This window comes from Coregonus lavaretus, assembly GCF_964263955.1.
Source record: "Coregonus lavaretus genome assembly, chromosome: 28".
Classification (NCBI taxonomy): Eukaryota; Metazoa; Chordata; class Actinopteri; order Salmoniformes; family Salmonidae; genus Coregonus; species Coregonus lavaretus.
The window spans coordinates 30,358,105-30,374,845 of NC_140015.1; the positions used below are offsets into that span (position 1 = coordinate 30,358,105).

General features: G+C 46.0%; 1 protein-coding gene and 1 long non-coding RNA gene across 3 annotated transcripts in view; both read right to left on the reverse strand.

The window, feature by feature from the left end:
* Positions 1-16,741, reverse strand: part of LOC311103744 (BAR/IMD domain-containing adapter protein 2-like 1) — a 71,277-nt gene that overhangs the window by 29,347 nt on the left and 25,189 nt on the right. For both annotated transcript variants that reach the window (XM_084145386.1, XM_084145385.1), the window contains 3 exons: positions 9,723-9,784; positions 2,285-2,356; positions 1,576-1,710 (listed from right to left, as the gene is read on the reverse strand). In XM_084145386.1, coding sequence (XP_084001512.1) covers positions 1,576-1,710; positions 2,285-2,356; positions 9,723-9,784 — 269 coding nt within the window. The remainder of the gene's footprint in view (positions 1-1,575; positions 1,711-2,284; positions 2,357-9,722; positions 9,785-16,741) is intronic.
* LOC311103750 lies at positions 4,899-9,709 on the reverse strand. The gene is made up of 4 exons (XR_014610118.1): positions 8,599-9,709; positions 7,796-7,990; positions 7,596-7,672; positions 4,899-7,460 (listed from the first exon to the last, which is right to left on the reverse strand). It is a non-coding gene; the product is annotated as an uncharacterized lncRNA (long non-coding RNA).

Genomic DNA, 16,741 nt, shown 5'->3' on the forward strand with positions numbered 1-16,741 from the left:
TTTTATTTCTACCTGGTAGTTAATTGCACTCACCTGGTGTCCCAGGTCTGAATTCGCCCCTGATTAGAAGGAGAGGATGAAAAACAGAGGTGTTTCGGCCCTCCAGGACCGGAATTGAAGAACCCTACAGTACACGCTTTTATTTTTTGTTGTCCTAGGCTACCTGGCTAAAATGCTTGTTCGCTAGCCTAACTTCCTTTCAAATAAAATAAAATCAACTTTTATTTGCCGCGTGCGCCGAATACAACAGGTGTAGACTTACTTACAAGCCCTTAACAAAACAATACAGTGAAATGTTTCCTTACAAGCCCTTAACCAACAATGCAGTTTTAAGAAAAATAAGTGTTAAGTAAAAAATAGATAAGTAAAACATTTAGGTAATATGTACATGTGGGTAGAGTTAAAGTGACTATGCATAGACAACGTCATGGACAACGTTAGCTAGTTTACATTAGCCTTCTACATCTAGCTAGCTGCATGTTGAACTTCCATCATCTCAGTCCAGGGGCAAAATGTATTTTATGGTTGGATCAGAATCGCCGTTATAAGATGCAATAATTCAAGTTGTTTTTATTGATGACGTATTTCTCTGTGATAGGAGTGAAGCCAAATCCAAACTGGCTTCCCGTTACACTTTTTCTGGGTGCGCCAGGACCATTCACAGTTGAGCTCACTCAGTTTAGCTCAACGCTGATTGGCTAAATTTTATACTTTTTTATCAAGGGAGGCCAAATGCTCACTGGCTTACATTCAATGCTATGGGCGGCAACAATGTCATACTCTTTTTGACCAGACAGCATCAGGTAGATGGGCTACACATACAGAGACAGAGGGGCGCTGTTTCGCTCTCCGGTGAGATACATTCAGCCTCTTCCGAATTGAAGGAAAATTATGAAAACACAGAGAGAGAAAATATACATTATTTGATGTTTCTTTCTTTTTTTCTTAGTACATTTTTTAAACTTGGCATCCATGAATACACACCACTGGACTAAAGAGGTTTTTCTTTCTTTGTCTCAGTCTCAAGCGGCTTGTGTGTGTGTGTGTGTGTGTGTGCGTGTGTGTGTGTGTGTGTGTGTGTGTGTGTGTGTGTATGACAGTGTGTGTGTAGGAGGCACCAACTGGATCTTCCAGTATAACAGCATGCGTGTGTGTTGGTGGGGGAGGGAGGAGGCACAGTACAGAGAGGTGGATTAATGGAACTATCCAGAACACCTAACAACACATAACACACACAGCGTGCTCATGCATGAGGGCATTGCCTGGAGACTTCACACACTGTCCCTGGATAATGTTACATTGGGTATGATCAACACTGTCTCATATGTCGAAGGTGTGTGTGTGTCTGTCTGTCTGTGAGAGAGAGAGAGAGAGAGAGAGAGAGAGAGAGAGAGAGAGAGAGAGAGAGAGAGAGAGAGAGAGAGAGAGAGAGAGAGAGAGAGAGAGAGAGTGTGTGTGTGTGTGTGTGTGTGTGTATACAGGTATGTGTGTGTATAAGGGCAGCAGGTAGCCTAGTTGTTAAGAGCATTGGGCCAGTAACTGAAAAGTTACTAAAATGTGTGGGTCAGTCCTCACCTCACTCTCCTTGTTTTCGTACTTGTTGGTGTTCTTGCCCTGGCTCTTCCTCCTGAGTTTCTTCAAGTCAGACTGAGACCTCTCCAGAGAGTCCTGCTTCATCTTGTGCTCCGTCTGGTACCTCTTAAAGGTGGCCTGGATGGGTGGGAGGAAGAGGGGAGGTGGGGGGGACACCCGTGAACACCTGGAACCATCTCTAGACAGTACAGGTAGCATTGATTTTAAAAAGTGCATTTTCCTCTGGAAAAAAACCTTTTCAGTAATATAATTGAATATAATGTCACTAAGTATTAAATGCTTCGTTTTCGGTTTCATTGATAATTAGCTTTAAATGCTACGTTTGATTATAGGCATTAGTGGAAAGGGTGGACACAGGGATTAAACCCCGGTCTCTGGTGGGGAGAGATGTACATGTGCCATATGCTGTGAGCGTTACCGCTCAACCACAGCTCTGAACGGCATAAGACATTGTTGCATGTTTACCCTATTCCCTTTATAGTGAACTTCCTACTTATGGGCCTGGTCAAAATAGTCCACTATAAAGGGAATAGGGTGCCATTTGGGATGCAGCCAGTGTGTTCACTGTGATGTAGGTAGACAGGACTACAGTTCCAGGGATGAGACATGGGGGGCAGTTCTCAGTGATATTCCTGTGAGCAGGAGGGAAGGCCACATAAGCATGCACACACACACACAGTACAGTACTTACTGTCATGTATTTTACATCCATGTCTGTCTTCCTCTCCAATTCAGCTATTATCTCCCTGTGAAACGTCTTAAACTGCAGGTGAGGGGAAAGGGGGATGAGAGGGGGAGAGATGGGGAGGGGAGAAAGGGGGGGAGAAATACACACTGATAAGAGAAGGAACTGTTATGATGGAGGAGAGTCGATGGAAAACAGTAAAAAGAATGTTGGAGGGATTTGAGAGCCATCCTTGAGTTGTGTAAGCAAAGGTGTGTGTGTGTGTGTGTATGGGTGTGTACCTGTGTGCAAGAAAGAGAAGGAGATTCAAGGCTATATGAGTGAGTCATAGCAGAAACGTAATGCGGGGATGCCCTCCCTGCCCTCTCTCCCTCCCTCCCTCTATCCCCCGCTCTAATAAGTATGAGGGGGAGCGCAGGCATCTCTTACATCACCGTGGCCTTGTGGTGGCGAACCGACGCCCACTGGTGCCACTCGGGCAACGAAACCCCCACGTCCTCTCACAAAGAATTAGAGACTGTCCCTGCAACCCACGTCTCCTCAGTCCTCCCAAACAACAACCCTGTTAGCTGCTGGTTCAGATCTCTAGGTGCTTTAGTGCAGGGTTTCCCAACTGGCGGCCCGTGGGCCATATTTGGCCCACAGGTGGTTTTATTTGGCCTGCCAAGTTTATTTTGTGCATTTTTATTGTTGGACATAAAAAACTGTAAAAACACCAGGAAATCTGTGATTTTAATTTGGGAAATCTGTATTCCCACGCATAATAGAGAGACACGTGATCGTATACAACTGTAAGCAAGGTTTACAATGATTATGTTTTAGTCAAATATTATATCTGTTTGGGCTTCTTGCGGTCAATTTGCAGTCTATAAATTATTTGTAATTATGTTCCGGCCCACCTATCATCCGCTCTAGAAATAAAATGGGTCCGCGGCTGAATCTAGTTGATGATCCCTGCATTAGTGGAACTCCTCTGCCTTTCATAGACACACCATGCATGACAATGTTTCCTCCAATCTCCAACTCTTCAATGGAATGAGTTCATATTGTGACTCACACATACAGTTAGCAGAGTCACACATACAGTTAGCAGAGGCCTTGACTAAACTAGAGCTGCTCTCCGATACAGAGGGGAGCTATGGAAGAGAACAACAGTGACTTCTGGGGATAGAACCAGGCAGATATATTTACTAAAAACGGGAAAAGCCCCTCAGATCATGGCAATTTGACTGCATCCTCTCTCATGGGTACACTCAATATCGCTGACCCATCATGGAACATTGACTTGAATGGGGAGCCCCGTTCTAGTAATGACATTTTTATGGATGTAACTATAGGGAGAAGTAGCTTTGTTGTCTCATGAACTGTGGTGCCAGTGTAGGTAACAGAGAAGGGAGCAGGGTTTGAATTACAGGGGTGCCACTGCCAAGGGGTGCTGCTGGCACTACCACATGGGTGCTGGCTGGGCAGACTAGACCCTCCCCCTAATGGTTAGGGTTAAGATTTGGGGAATCTGATCCTCGATCTGTGATAAGAGCAGGAAAAATACAAACAGTGACACAATGTTCTGCCTCTACCCCTGGTTAACCATTCACCATGGCTGCCATGGGCTCCCTTCACAGTTAGGCATGTTTAATATCAGTTGGCATGACAACAGTAATGTCAACACACCCCAGAGGTTCTTGTTCCTCCAACAGGAGCTCGTGTCTAGCACATATTCATGACCTGATGACAGCACAGTCAAGTCAAACACAAGATAATATACGCACATGTACACATGGATTTTGTGTTATACATATGTGGTAGTAGAGGCCTGAGGGCACACACTTAATATGTTGTGAAATCTGTTATGAATGTATTGTAATGTTTTCAAAATGTATAACTGCCTTCATTTTGCTGGACCCCAGGAAGAGTGGGGATCCATAATAAATACAAATACTAAAGTCAACATGCTTCCAACTTCTCCCTTCTCAGATGAGAAGGTTCCTCAACATGTATACGTACAGGGTTAGGTAGATTACTTTCTAAATGTAATCCGTTACAGTTACTAGTTACCAGTCCATTAACGTACATTTTGAAATACACAAACTCAGTAATCTGATTACAGTTACTTGTGGATGACTTTCTCCTTAAGAGGCATTGGAAGAAGACAAAAAGGATCCATCAAACACATTTGGAGTGTCATCATAGTGGTCTCTGACTTGTGATCAGACTCGCTGAGGGGAAACAAACGTAAACTTGCTCCTGCTGAACTGAATGTCATTGAGAAAACAGAAAGGTGCCATAATGTATTTTTTTTACAAACATCCTTTCTGAATTTAAAAGGCAATACAAGAAGTAATCATCTAGTTTTTCAAAAGTATCTGTAATATTTCACAACGTAGCAACGTCCACTTCCGCTCAACTTCCTACCCGATACATAGCTTCCTCTCCCGATCGCGTCCTGTCAGCATGATTGTAGCCATACTAGCCTCGAAGTCGCTCGTTTTATCATTACCTCAGTATATTAATATAATCATATTTCTATAGTGTTTTTTTATCATTCTTGTTGAAAATTGTGTTTATCCGTTCAGTTAGTAATTCAATTAGTGTTTTGTGTTTTTTTTGTCTCTTTAGCTAGCAAACGATAGCTACCTGTATCTAGCTAACGTTAGTGCTAACGTTGTGTACCTCCTCAGCGAAATACTCCTCGTTGAGTTTTCACTCATTTCCCAGTGATACTGAGCTAAGAGCAAAATGGGTCATCAATATTCGCAGGGAAAACTTCACTGTCACAAGTCACTTCAAGGTGTGTGGTAGACACTTTTTACCACATGATTTCATTGAACCTTCTAGTGGGCTTCGACGTCTGAAGAAGGGAGCAGTACCTAGGCTATTCCAGTGGAATAACTACCATGTCCAAGCAAGAGCAAGTGTTTGGGAAAGAAGGGAGAGACCAAGGACTGGATGTGTAGAGGACAACCATGTTGAAGATGGAGAGGATGAAAAGATGGATAGCTACCATGACCACGACTACTGTGCAGTGCCTGGGCCCACTGCAGTTGACCAGGTTTTGATTGAGAGGGAAGAGATGCAGAGAGAGATTGAGGACCTACGAAACAAAGTAGAGGAGTTGACTATGAGAAGTCGTTTTGGGCTGCAGTGATTTGTGGGATCAGATGCACAGATCCAGTCCTTCACAAGGTGGGTAAACCTAGCCCTGCTTAGTATTGTTACACTGTTTGCTTTCTGGAACCATTTTCCCTTGCTACCAGCATTTCTGTCTTAGATTTATGATACTAAATGTATTGTTAGACTTGTGAGTAAATAACTCCTATCAATGCTTCTTCCCATGTAGATTTGCCTCATATGACCATCTGATGGCATTATGGTCTCTCATCGAACCGTCAACTGCCAATATTGTCCATGTCACATGAGCAAGGAGAGCCAAGCTGAGGAATGAGGAGGTGACACTTCCATGTACCTACTCAGTAAGTTCTCCCGTTTCTGATTAACTGTATTGTCTTACCAATGTTACTATTCACTTTAGCTAAAAGCTATAGCCTTCTGTAAATATCTGTTACTTTTGTGTCAGAATTGTATGCTGGCTCCATCAGCGACAAAGAGCTATGCAAACAATCAGGACTGTTTGGCTTGCTTACTGAAGACATGGCTGTGATGGCAGTCAAGGGGTTCCTGATTGATGACTGTGTGCCAGGCAAGGTCTACCGTCCACCCTTTCTGTCTAAACAGAGCCAAATGCCAGCAGCACAGGTCCATCAAACGCAACAGATTGCCCATCTTACCGAGTCCACATTGAGAGATTAATTGGCAGAATTAAACTGAACAAGCTGTTTCAGTCAGAGATCCCCATGTCACTGATGGGAAGCATCAACTGCATCTGGGCTGTGGCTTGCCTTCTCACAAACTACCAGTGTGGGCCTCTTGTGAAGGCATGGGCCAAGGAGCAATGAGTTACTACTGCAATGCATCTTTCCTTTTTTTGCTGTGACCATCCACATTGTCTAACACCCTGTAGTCCAGTTATTGATAATAAACACCACTGCTTGTACTCCAAACACAAAATGTTGTAAAGAGTTTTTATTTACAGTGACAAGAGAACAGAAAAAAAGGTTTATTAATTAATTAATTGCACAGATAGATTTGTTGGTTTGTTTCTCTTTCATTAATTGAAAGATAAAGGAGCCTGTCCGTAGTTATTTAGTGTTTCCTGCCTAAGAACTTTTGCATGTACACATATAAGTAGTACCAGTCACCCTTCTCTCTAATTAGAGAGAACACCACTGGGTCTCTATGTATTCTCTCGACCAGAATGTCCTCATGCGCACAGACAACAAAGTCACACCACTCCAACCCAGTGATGTAGAGCTGACCTTGAACTTGCCAGTAGTAGGTATGCTGCCTCTTCAGGGAAGGTACACCGTTATGCATGTGAACGTACTTGCAAGCCACAAAACCCTTTACGTTTGGGTTCTTAATCTCAACTAGGCCAAAAGGTGGATGCTCGAGAGGGTCGTAGACCAGGCCATCAGGAGAAGAGGCAAGCCAAGGGATGTTAGGATGTATGATGAGGCCACAGGGTGAGAAGTTGACATTCTGCATCTTGCAGTAGTCACTGGCTGCTTCCATCTCCAACTCCAGTCCCCTCTTCATATCAGCTGTTGGTGCTGTGCCTTTGAGGATCCTTTCAGCTAGATTGCCTGCGGATGTCAGCCCTCTCACATGGCAAGCCTCTCGGAACCGTGACGAGGTCAGTCTTGGTTTCCGGAGCACCTGCCAGTCGGAGACAGCACTCTGTTCTCTAGTAGCTTCCTCTATTTTATGGGCTGTTGCGAAGCTCACCTGAAGAGACTCTATGTGAAGCTGGTCTTCTTCACTGAGCACAAATGTGCAGCCTTGAAAGTTGCTCTCCAGTCTGTAGCCATCCAGGGGCAGTGAAGGGAATGGTGGTGTCTCCTTATGGTGAACTATGTGTCACGTTGTGATTGAAGGCTGCTGGTAAGACAGGAGGCTCCCCACCTGTACCTTTCCGAAGTGGGAGTCGACTAAAAGCTTTTCAGCAGACATCCCCATGCTGCAGATCAATGGCTTGGATAGAGGGTGAAAGTTATTTTATGCCTCTTCTATCTGGAGAACTGAGAGGTCAGGGAGCGGCCCAAGAAGGGCGCTGTAGAGTGTACTTCTGCAAAGCAAAGCGGCCGCTGTGGTTAGCCAATCTAAACAATGTACTTGAAACCACCTGAAATTGTATATAGTCAAAGTGTAATAGGACATGACCAGCTACTACCTACTATACTGGCTATTAGGGAATACTCACCTCATCCCTCCTTCTGCCATGCTCTTTTTGGTGGGCTTGGTGATGGTCATTTTGCCTATGGGCCCAGGTTTCAGACTCTGTAAAAAGACAGTACAAGGGCACTATTCTAAATCTAATCATGAGACGATTTAAGTTTTCATTAAATCATTTCTCATTATAACCATATGATGTTGATATATGGTATAGCTATTAAAACATACCATAGTCCTTGGCTTATGCCACTGCTGCTCGGCCTCTGTGCAGCTGTGCACAGGTGGGAGGACTGGTGTTCCCATCTGGGAATAGTGTGCAGACTGGAATAGTAATGCAACTGTGTGGTTGCATAATGCAGTGCCAGCAACACATGAACAGTGATGTTGTGCCATTGTTACTGGCTCAGAGGGCTTCAGTACAACCTACGTGGGGATATAAAAAGAAAATGATTAGACTATAAAATCACTCAACATGTGTCACGACCAGCAAACAGAAGTGACTGGCGCAACATGCAACAGCCACTAAATTCATTACAGCAATACGGGTTTAAACTTTTCTATTAAGGGTATATGCCCTTGTTTAAATTTAATCTAATGCGTCCAACATAACACAGCTTACAGAAACAGCAAGGAAGACTGAACAGTTACTACACTAAGAACAGTTTCATAGACATGGGTTAAGCCTAGTCCTAGACTAAGCAATGCCTCTTAATGCAGATCTCCATTGACAGGAACTTCTTAGTCTAAGACTAGGCTTCATCTCTGACTGTGTAACCGGCATGTAGTGTCTCACAAACAGCTGACTTTTCACCCTACACTCAAACTGTGTGGTTTCAAATTTTTCCTCATGGACCTGTAGCAGCAAGCCCTTATGCTGACCTCTCCTGTCACTTTGTCCCTGTTCGAAACTGTTTTGAATAAAAAGAATGAGCAATCATAATGTTAGCTAGCTACTGTTAAAGTCATAAACTATGTTACAGCTTTGAGTAAACATCCTTGTCTGGTCTGATAGGCAACTTGGCTACACTTACCTTCATAGTTGAAAAGGTAACTGGAGACATAAAGTTTGAATCCTTTTTCCAACTTGGAGGTCGGTGCTTTGCTACTTGTCTTGGCCAGACGACGTACATCTGTCACTGTTATCTTTGGCAGCTCTTGCAAGCACCTTGTGTAAAACAGTGCCATGGTTGGTAAGGGAGGGGGGCGTTGACTAATTGCTAGCCATCTTACTAGTTAGCGCGTTAATAGCTAGCTAGCTAAGAGACAAAAAAAGACAGAACACAATAAATAGAAACATGATAGAAATATGATTATATTAATATACTGATTACCTCTGTATATTAATGATAAAACGAGCGACTTTGAGGCTAGTATGGCTACAATCAGTCTGACAGGTCGCAATCGGGAGATGAAGCTATGTATCGGGTAGGAAGTTGAGCGGAAGTGGGCGTTGCTACGTTGTGCAAAAGACTATCTGACTACAGTATTTTTGCTGGCAATGTAACTGATTACAGTTACAGTTTTGTAATCAGATTACAAGTAACTGATTACATCTAATCAGTTACTCCTTACCCCTGTATACGTATGATGATAAACATTGTTTATAGTTTGTAGAATACGTTTTTGTATGCCAACCATAATGCTGTTGAAAGTAAGTGATCGGGATAGAGCGCCTACAGACCTTGACAAGTGGAGTTCCCAGAGGCCCCCTCACAGGGCATGTTCAGACCTGCTCCCGTTCTATAAACAGGCTGTACACAAGAACCAGACAGGTGCAACTTTTCCTCTAGCTTGTTTTTGTTTACTGCTCATTATCTTAGCTTTTTTGTCCCTTGGTGTTACATAGAGAGAAACACCATCCTGTGATTATTAATGGAGAGAGTTGAAGAAGGGGAAAGAGAAAGAGAGAAACTAAACGGTGCATTGTGTTAAGCAGCAGAGAGAAAAAGAGAGGGAGAGGGAAATAAAAAGAGAGAGGGAGAGAGAGAGAGAGATAGGATACACTGGGCGAATTAAACAACAGATGACGCAAACACTCATGTACACACACACACACACACACACACATTGCAGAACCCACACACACACACAATCACAAATACACACAAACTCAAGCAAGCTCACACACACACACACACACACACACAGTACTCACATTCTCCTCTAGCTCAAGGTGAACTTTCCTGTGGACCTCAGATATCTCCATCAGCACCACGCCTGTGGAGAGAGAGAGACAGGCACTGATTGGCTGCTTGGCTCATGGGGGGGAAACAAGATTAGGGCTTCGGTCAGATTCTCTACCCTTCTGCTGAAGTGTGCATTAGCGGACATATTATCTACCCTTCTCCTGAAGTGTGCACTATTAGATTTCAAAGGAATGGACTGTTGGAAGGAATATGGTGGAAACTTGCTTGCACCAATCCAATGCTTTTAAATGCATGTGGGGGAGTGTACACTTCTTCGTGAAGGGGAATATGTCAGAACCCCAAAAAAAGGGAGTCAGTAAAATGCACACAGTCTCCAATGGTTGCTTTCTTTCATAAAGAGAAAAGACATACAGTACACATCCCACTGACTTCAAGTGCTGAATTGACAAAAAGGTGAAGGAAAGGAAACAATGCTGACAACTCTGACAGAACAGTGATTTATTTGTGAGATACTGTAACACACATTGTTCATGTTCAGTAGGGCACACTGAAGCAATGTGTTGCGAAAGAAAATGGAAATCTGTGTCGATATTGGACAAGCTCAGTTCGTATCTCCTGCGGTTCTGTCACACCCTGGCTCTGGGACTCATTATGTTGAGCCAGGGTGTGTTCATTCTATGTGTTTATTTCTATGTTGGTAGTTCTGTTGTGTCTATTTCTAGGTTGTTGTATTTCTTTGTTTGAGTGACTCCCAATCAGAGGTAACGAGTGTCAGCTGTTGGCTCGTTGTCTCTGATTGGGAGCCATATTTAAACTGTCTGTGTTCACCTTGTGTTTGTGGGTTTTTGTTCCTTATGCGGTCAGTGTAACCGTGGACTTCACGAGTCGTGTTTTGTTTATATTTAGGAACTTTAATATAATAAAGTCATGTTCATTTCACACGCTGCGCCTTGGTCTACTCTCCTTTACGACGATCGTGACAGAAAAACCCACCATACCAGGACCAAGCAGCGTGTCCAGGAACAGGCAACCTGGACGTGGGAGCAGCGTCGGAGGGTCGAGAGGCAACCCCAAGAAATTTTTAGGGGGGGGCACACGGCATGGACGACGGAGGCAAAGATGGGGCGAATCCAGGAGGCCACCAGGCCAGGGGTACACCGCCCTGTACGTCCTGTGCGGATGCCTCACACAGAGTGGGTGAGGGTAGGCATTCAGCCAGGACGGGTGGTGGCCGCTGTTCACTCCAGGCCTCCTATCCGTCTCCACAGCCCGGTCCGGCCTGTTCCTGCCACCCGCACCAAGTCTACGGTGCGCGTCGCCAGCCCGACCCGGCCTGTTCCTGCCACTCGCACCAAACCTACGGTGCGCGTCGCCAGCCCGGTCCGGCCTGTTCCTGCCACCCGCACCAAGTCTACGGTGCGCGTCGCCAGCCCGACCCGGCCTGTTCCTGCCACTCGCACCAAACCTACGGTGCGCGTCGCCAGCCCGGTCCGGCCTGTTCCTGCCACCCGCACCAAGTCTACGGTGCGCGTCGCCAGCCCGACCCGGCCTGTTCCTGCCACTCGCACCAAACCTACGGTGCGCGTCGCCAGCCCGACCCGGCCTGTTCCTGCCACTCGCACCAAACCTACGGTGCGCGTCGCCAGCCCGGTCCGGCCTGTTCCTGTTCCACGCACAGAACCTACGGTGTGCGTCGCCAGCCCGACCCGGCCTGTTCCTGCCACTCGCACCAAACCTACGGTGCGCGTCGCCAGCCCGGTCCGGCCTGTTCCTGCCACTCGCACTAAGCCAGGGGTGCGAGAAGTCAGCCTGGTAAGGCCCGTTCCTCCTCCACGCACAAAGCCAGGGGTGCGAGTCGTCAGCCTGGTAAGGCCCGTTCCTCCTCCACGCACCAAGCCTACGGGGTGCGTCGTCAGCCCTGTCCGGCTCGTTCCTGCTCTCCGCACCAAGTCTGTGGTGCGCGTCGCCAGCCCATTCCGGTCCATTCCTGTTCCACGCACCAAGCCAGGGGCGCGTGTCGTCAGTCCGGCTCCGGCCAGCGGGGCTAGACAGGACCAGGGGTACTTTGGGGGGTGTATCGGAGGGTGGTGGTCAAGGCCGGAGCCAGAACCGCCGCCGAGGAGGTATGCCCGCCCAGCCCTCCCCTGTTTTGTTTAGTTGAGGCGCGGTCGCAGTCCGCGCCTTTAGGGGGGGGTACTGTCACACCCTGGCTCTGGGACTCATTATGTTGAGCCAGGGTGTGTTCATTCTATGTGTTTATTTCTATGTTGGTAGTTCTGTTGTGTCTATTTCTAGGTTGTTGTATTTCTTTGTTTGAGTGACTCCCAATCAGAGGTAACGAGTGTCAGCTGTTGGCTCGTTGTCTCTGATTGGGAGCCATATTTAAACTGTCTGTGTTCACCTTGTGTTTGTGGGTTTTTGTTCCTTATGCGGTCAGTGTAACCGTGGACTTCACGAGTCGTGTTTTGTTTATATTTAGGAACTTTAATATAATAAAGTCATGTTCATTTCACACGCTGCGCCTTGGTCTACTCTCCTTTACGACGATCGTGACAGGTTCAGTCGATTTCGAAATGTTTTCTCCCTACTGAATACGACCCAGGATGGCTTTAATTCAGTTGTAAACTAAAATTAACCCTATAAATATTCACTAGCGTTGAGGAAACTGTGTGTTTTTACCAGCTGCAGTTAGATAATCAAAAACAGCTCTAACTGCAGGGAACCAAAAACAATATCACTCTCTGCATGTTCCTCAACAGCCAATCAAAAATGGATTCAAACATAATAATACCATAAAGCAACTGGAAATCATAACACTCAATTCATATAATAAGGATCCACCCACATGGCACTTCTGACTGATTATCATAATACGTGTTGCTAATAAATGGATGAAAGGATATCGTTTTACTGATGCCTCTGTCATAACACGTTAAATCAAATGAAGCATCTTACGCAAATAAACCTATATTAAACTGAATATAATTAAAGCATATAATCAGCAGGAAGTAAGGGATTCCTTATTCAATCCCACCCCTGTGTAATGTATCTCCTGAAACCATCATGTCTATATCTGAGTAGCTACTAACCCATGGAGGACTGTGGGTGAGCCCTGTTACTAGACCACCTCCTGGACTAGGCCTACACAGTATGATGCAAACCTGGGTCGTGTTCATTACTGTTAAAACGTATAAAATGAGTATTTCTTATTGGACAAGTCCAAGTATCTCCTTGTTTCAGTCTTAACTTCCATTTGGTTGCTAATGAGCAGGAGCTAAGCGGGTCAGCCCTGTGATTAGGCCACCTCCTACACTGTATTTCAGACTACACACTAGCCTGGCTATATGATGTTAACCTGATGAAAGTCTTTGACTGTCTGTCTGGACAGAGATTTTCCATTCCATGTCACCCCAGGCTATTGGCTGTCTCTCCCTCTTCTGTGGCACAGAGCTAGCAGAGAGACTGCGTCAGAAAGCTCTGATCAAACAACACAAGAGATTAGTTTAATAATACAATACAATAGACAGAATGTTCCGTACTGGGACACAATGGCAGGGGAGAGGAGCGAGGGCAGAGGTCGAGTGGTTCAGTGCATTAAATACAGTAGTGATACACTATACAGGAAGAGAGCTTTAGTGTGGGACTGAATAAATGACGAATTAACTATACACTACTCATCCAGTATTTCCATATTATTCAAGAGTGTTTGTTTACAGCAGACAGTGATGGCTCTGCTCTGAGAGAAATACCCAGAGAGGAAGGTGCTGTTGTGTCAGTATGTGACTGATCCTTGATCAAACAAACCCAACCCAGGCGTTTCTGGATGGTTTCACATGAAGCAAGCCGTCTTCAAGAGAGCGAGAGTTACTCCCCTTCTCAAAAAACCAACACTCGACCCCACTGATGTCAACAACTACAGACCAGTATCCCTTCTTTCTTTTCTTTCCAAAACTATTGAGCGTGCCGTCTTTAGCCAACTCTCTTGCTATCTCTCTCAGAATGACCTTCTTGATCCAAACCAATCAGGTTTCAGGACTGGTCATTCAACTGAGACTGCTCTTCTCTGTGTCACAGAGACTCTCCGCACTGCTAAAGCTAACTCTCTCTCCTCTGCTCTTGTCCTTCTAGATCTGTCTGCTGCCTTTGATACTGTGAACCATCAGATCCTCCTCTCCACCCTCTCCGAAATGGGCATCTCCGGCGCGGCTCACTCCTGGATTGCGTCCTACCTGACCGGTCGCTCCTACCAAGTGGCGTGGCGGGAAGCTGTCTCCGCACCACGTGCTCTCACCACTGGTGTCCCCCAGGGATCGGTTTTGGGCCCTCTCCTTTTCTCCCTATACACCAAGTCACTTGGCTCTGTCATATCCTCACATGGCCTTTCCTATCATTGCTACGCTGACGATACACAACTAATCTTCTCCTTTCCCCCTTCTGATCACCAGGTGGCGAATCGCATCTCTGCATGTCTGGCAGACATATCAGTATGGATGACGGATCACCACCTCAAGCTGAACCCTGGCAAGACGGAGCTGCTCTTCCTCCCCGGGAAGGACTGCCCGTTCCATGATCTCGCCATCACGGTAGACAACTCCGCTGTGTCCTCCTCCCAGAGTGCGAAGAGCCTAGGCGTGACCCTGGACAACACCCTGTCGTTCTCCGCCAACATCAAGGCGGTGACCCGCTCCTGCAGGTTCATGCTCTACAACATTCGGAGAGTGCGACCCTGCCTTACACAGGAAGCGGCGCAGGTCCTGGTCCAGGCACTTGTCATCTCCCGTCTGGACTACTGCAACTCGCTGTTGGCTGGGCTCCCTGCCTGTGCCATTAAACCCCTACAACTCATCCAGAATGCCGCAGCCCGTCTGGTGTTCAACCTTCCCAAGTTCTCTCACGTCACCCCCCTCCTCCGCACACTCCACTGGCTTCCAATTGAAGCTCGCATCCGCTACAAGACCATGGTGCTTGCCTTTGGAGCAGTGAGGGGAACGGCACCCCTGTACCTTCAGGCTCTGATCAGTCCCTACACCCAAACGAGGACATTGCGTTCATCCACCTCTGGCCTGCTGGCTCCCCTTCCTCTGCGGAAGCACAGCTCCCCCTCAGCCCAGTCAAAACTGTTCGCTGCTCTGGCACCCCAATGGTGGAACAAGCTCCCTCACGACGCCAGGACAGCGGAGTCACTCACCACCTTCCGGAGACATTTGAAACCCCACCTCTTTAAGGAATACCTGGGATAGGCTAAAGTAATCCTTGTAAAGTGGTTATCCCACTGGCTATAGGGTGAACGCACCAATTTGTGAGTCGCTCTGGCTAAGAGCGTCTGCTAAATGACGTTAATGTGCCCTTGAGCAAGGCACTTAACCCTAATTGCTCCTGTAAGTCGCTCTGGTTAAGAGCGTCTGCTAAATGACTAAAATGTAAATGTATGTAAAATGTTCACTTAATGTTGAACATTGCATAATGAAGGCTAGTATTGTTCAATGATTATATTGTGATTAGTCATAATCATAAGACTACACATGAACAGTAAAATGTATTTCATTTCAACAACATTACACGTTCCAAGATAATACATGTGACTAAAGGTCTCAATATACCAACAATTAGTACACAGACTTTTACATTTCATGAATGTTATATTCACATGTTATGAATACATAAGCTGCTGTGATATGGTGGAACATGAAAATAAATACTGTGCCATATGAGCCAGGCCCAGCTCCACTCGTTATTAACCCTTGGATTACCATACCTAAACACTGCCCTGCCCTAAGACACTTCCACACCCTGTCCCAGTGTGTGTGTGTGTCCTAAGCCACTCCACTCTACCTCTCCCAGTCTCCAGCCCCACCCTGCCCTGTGGGCTGTGGCTGGCATACTCACCACAGTTCAAACAACATTGCTGACTAAAGGGCACCAGAACATCCTGGTAAATGTGCCCTTTGTCAGGACAGGGAGGGAGAGAGAGAGGGAGGGAGAGGGGTAGATAGGGGGAGGGGGGGGGGGGGGGGGGACATAAAGTGGGGTGGCACTAGGAGAAAAAGGAAGGAGAGAGAGAGAGAGAGGCCTGTGCAGGGAGAGAGAGAAAGATCTGTGAAAGAAGCCCTGTGCATGGCACCATGTTCAGACCCCTGACCTACCATTCAATATATCCCATTGTTAGTGTCACTTAAATCCAATTATCTCTCACCACAAAATAATTCACCAGCTAAAAAAGTAGCAAAGTATCCATTGACAACACAGCTCCTTCATCTAAGCTAAACTGCTGCTATAATACTTTGAAAATGTAGCTTGCAATGTCCTACTGACTACCACATGTTGACTTTTTGTATAACTAAGTTTCAAGAAGGCAAACATTTTAATGCTGAGCCTAAAACTAAGTGGAGGCTGGAGAGCATATATTTTACAGTAACAACAATCCAACTAATCATTTGTTTATATGCAGTGTGTTATGGACAGAATGTTGCCAAGCAACAAGTGTAGCACATGGGGATGTTTGAAACGTACTTCTCAGCCTTAAGTGTCCCGCTTGCGTCCCCTCATTAGCTAGCTTCTGAGGTGGCGCGATCAGGCTAAGACGCTCTCAAGGGAGGACGGTCATGTGTGCTAGCAAGGCAGATGTCCCGAGTTCGCACCATGTATGAGCCGAATCGGAAGGAAGTGGTACTCAGTAAGCAAGCAGCGTGATGTCCTTTACACAAGCATGGTCAATTGAGTGCAGTGTGAAGCACAACCCTGTCCAGATGGACAATAGCCTAGTATAAATACTGCCAGTATTATCCATTGGTTTTACCCAACCAAACCCAACCAAACTACAATAACCAATCCTAGATATGGTCCACCCACAGACAGGTTAATTTGCCAAAGACGATATTGATCCTGACTGATTCATGAGTATGGTCTGTCTGTGGTAGACGTGGTGGTAGACGTGGTGGTGGGGCTTGGTGCTATGAGCTCAGTAATCCCTATTCAATGAGCCATGAGGAAAATCATGAATGGTACTAGGGATGTGACAAATGGAAAA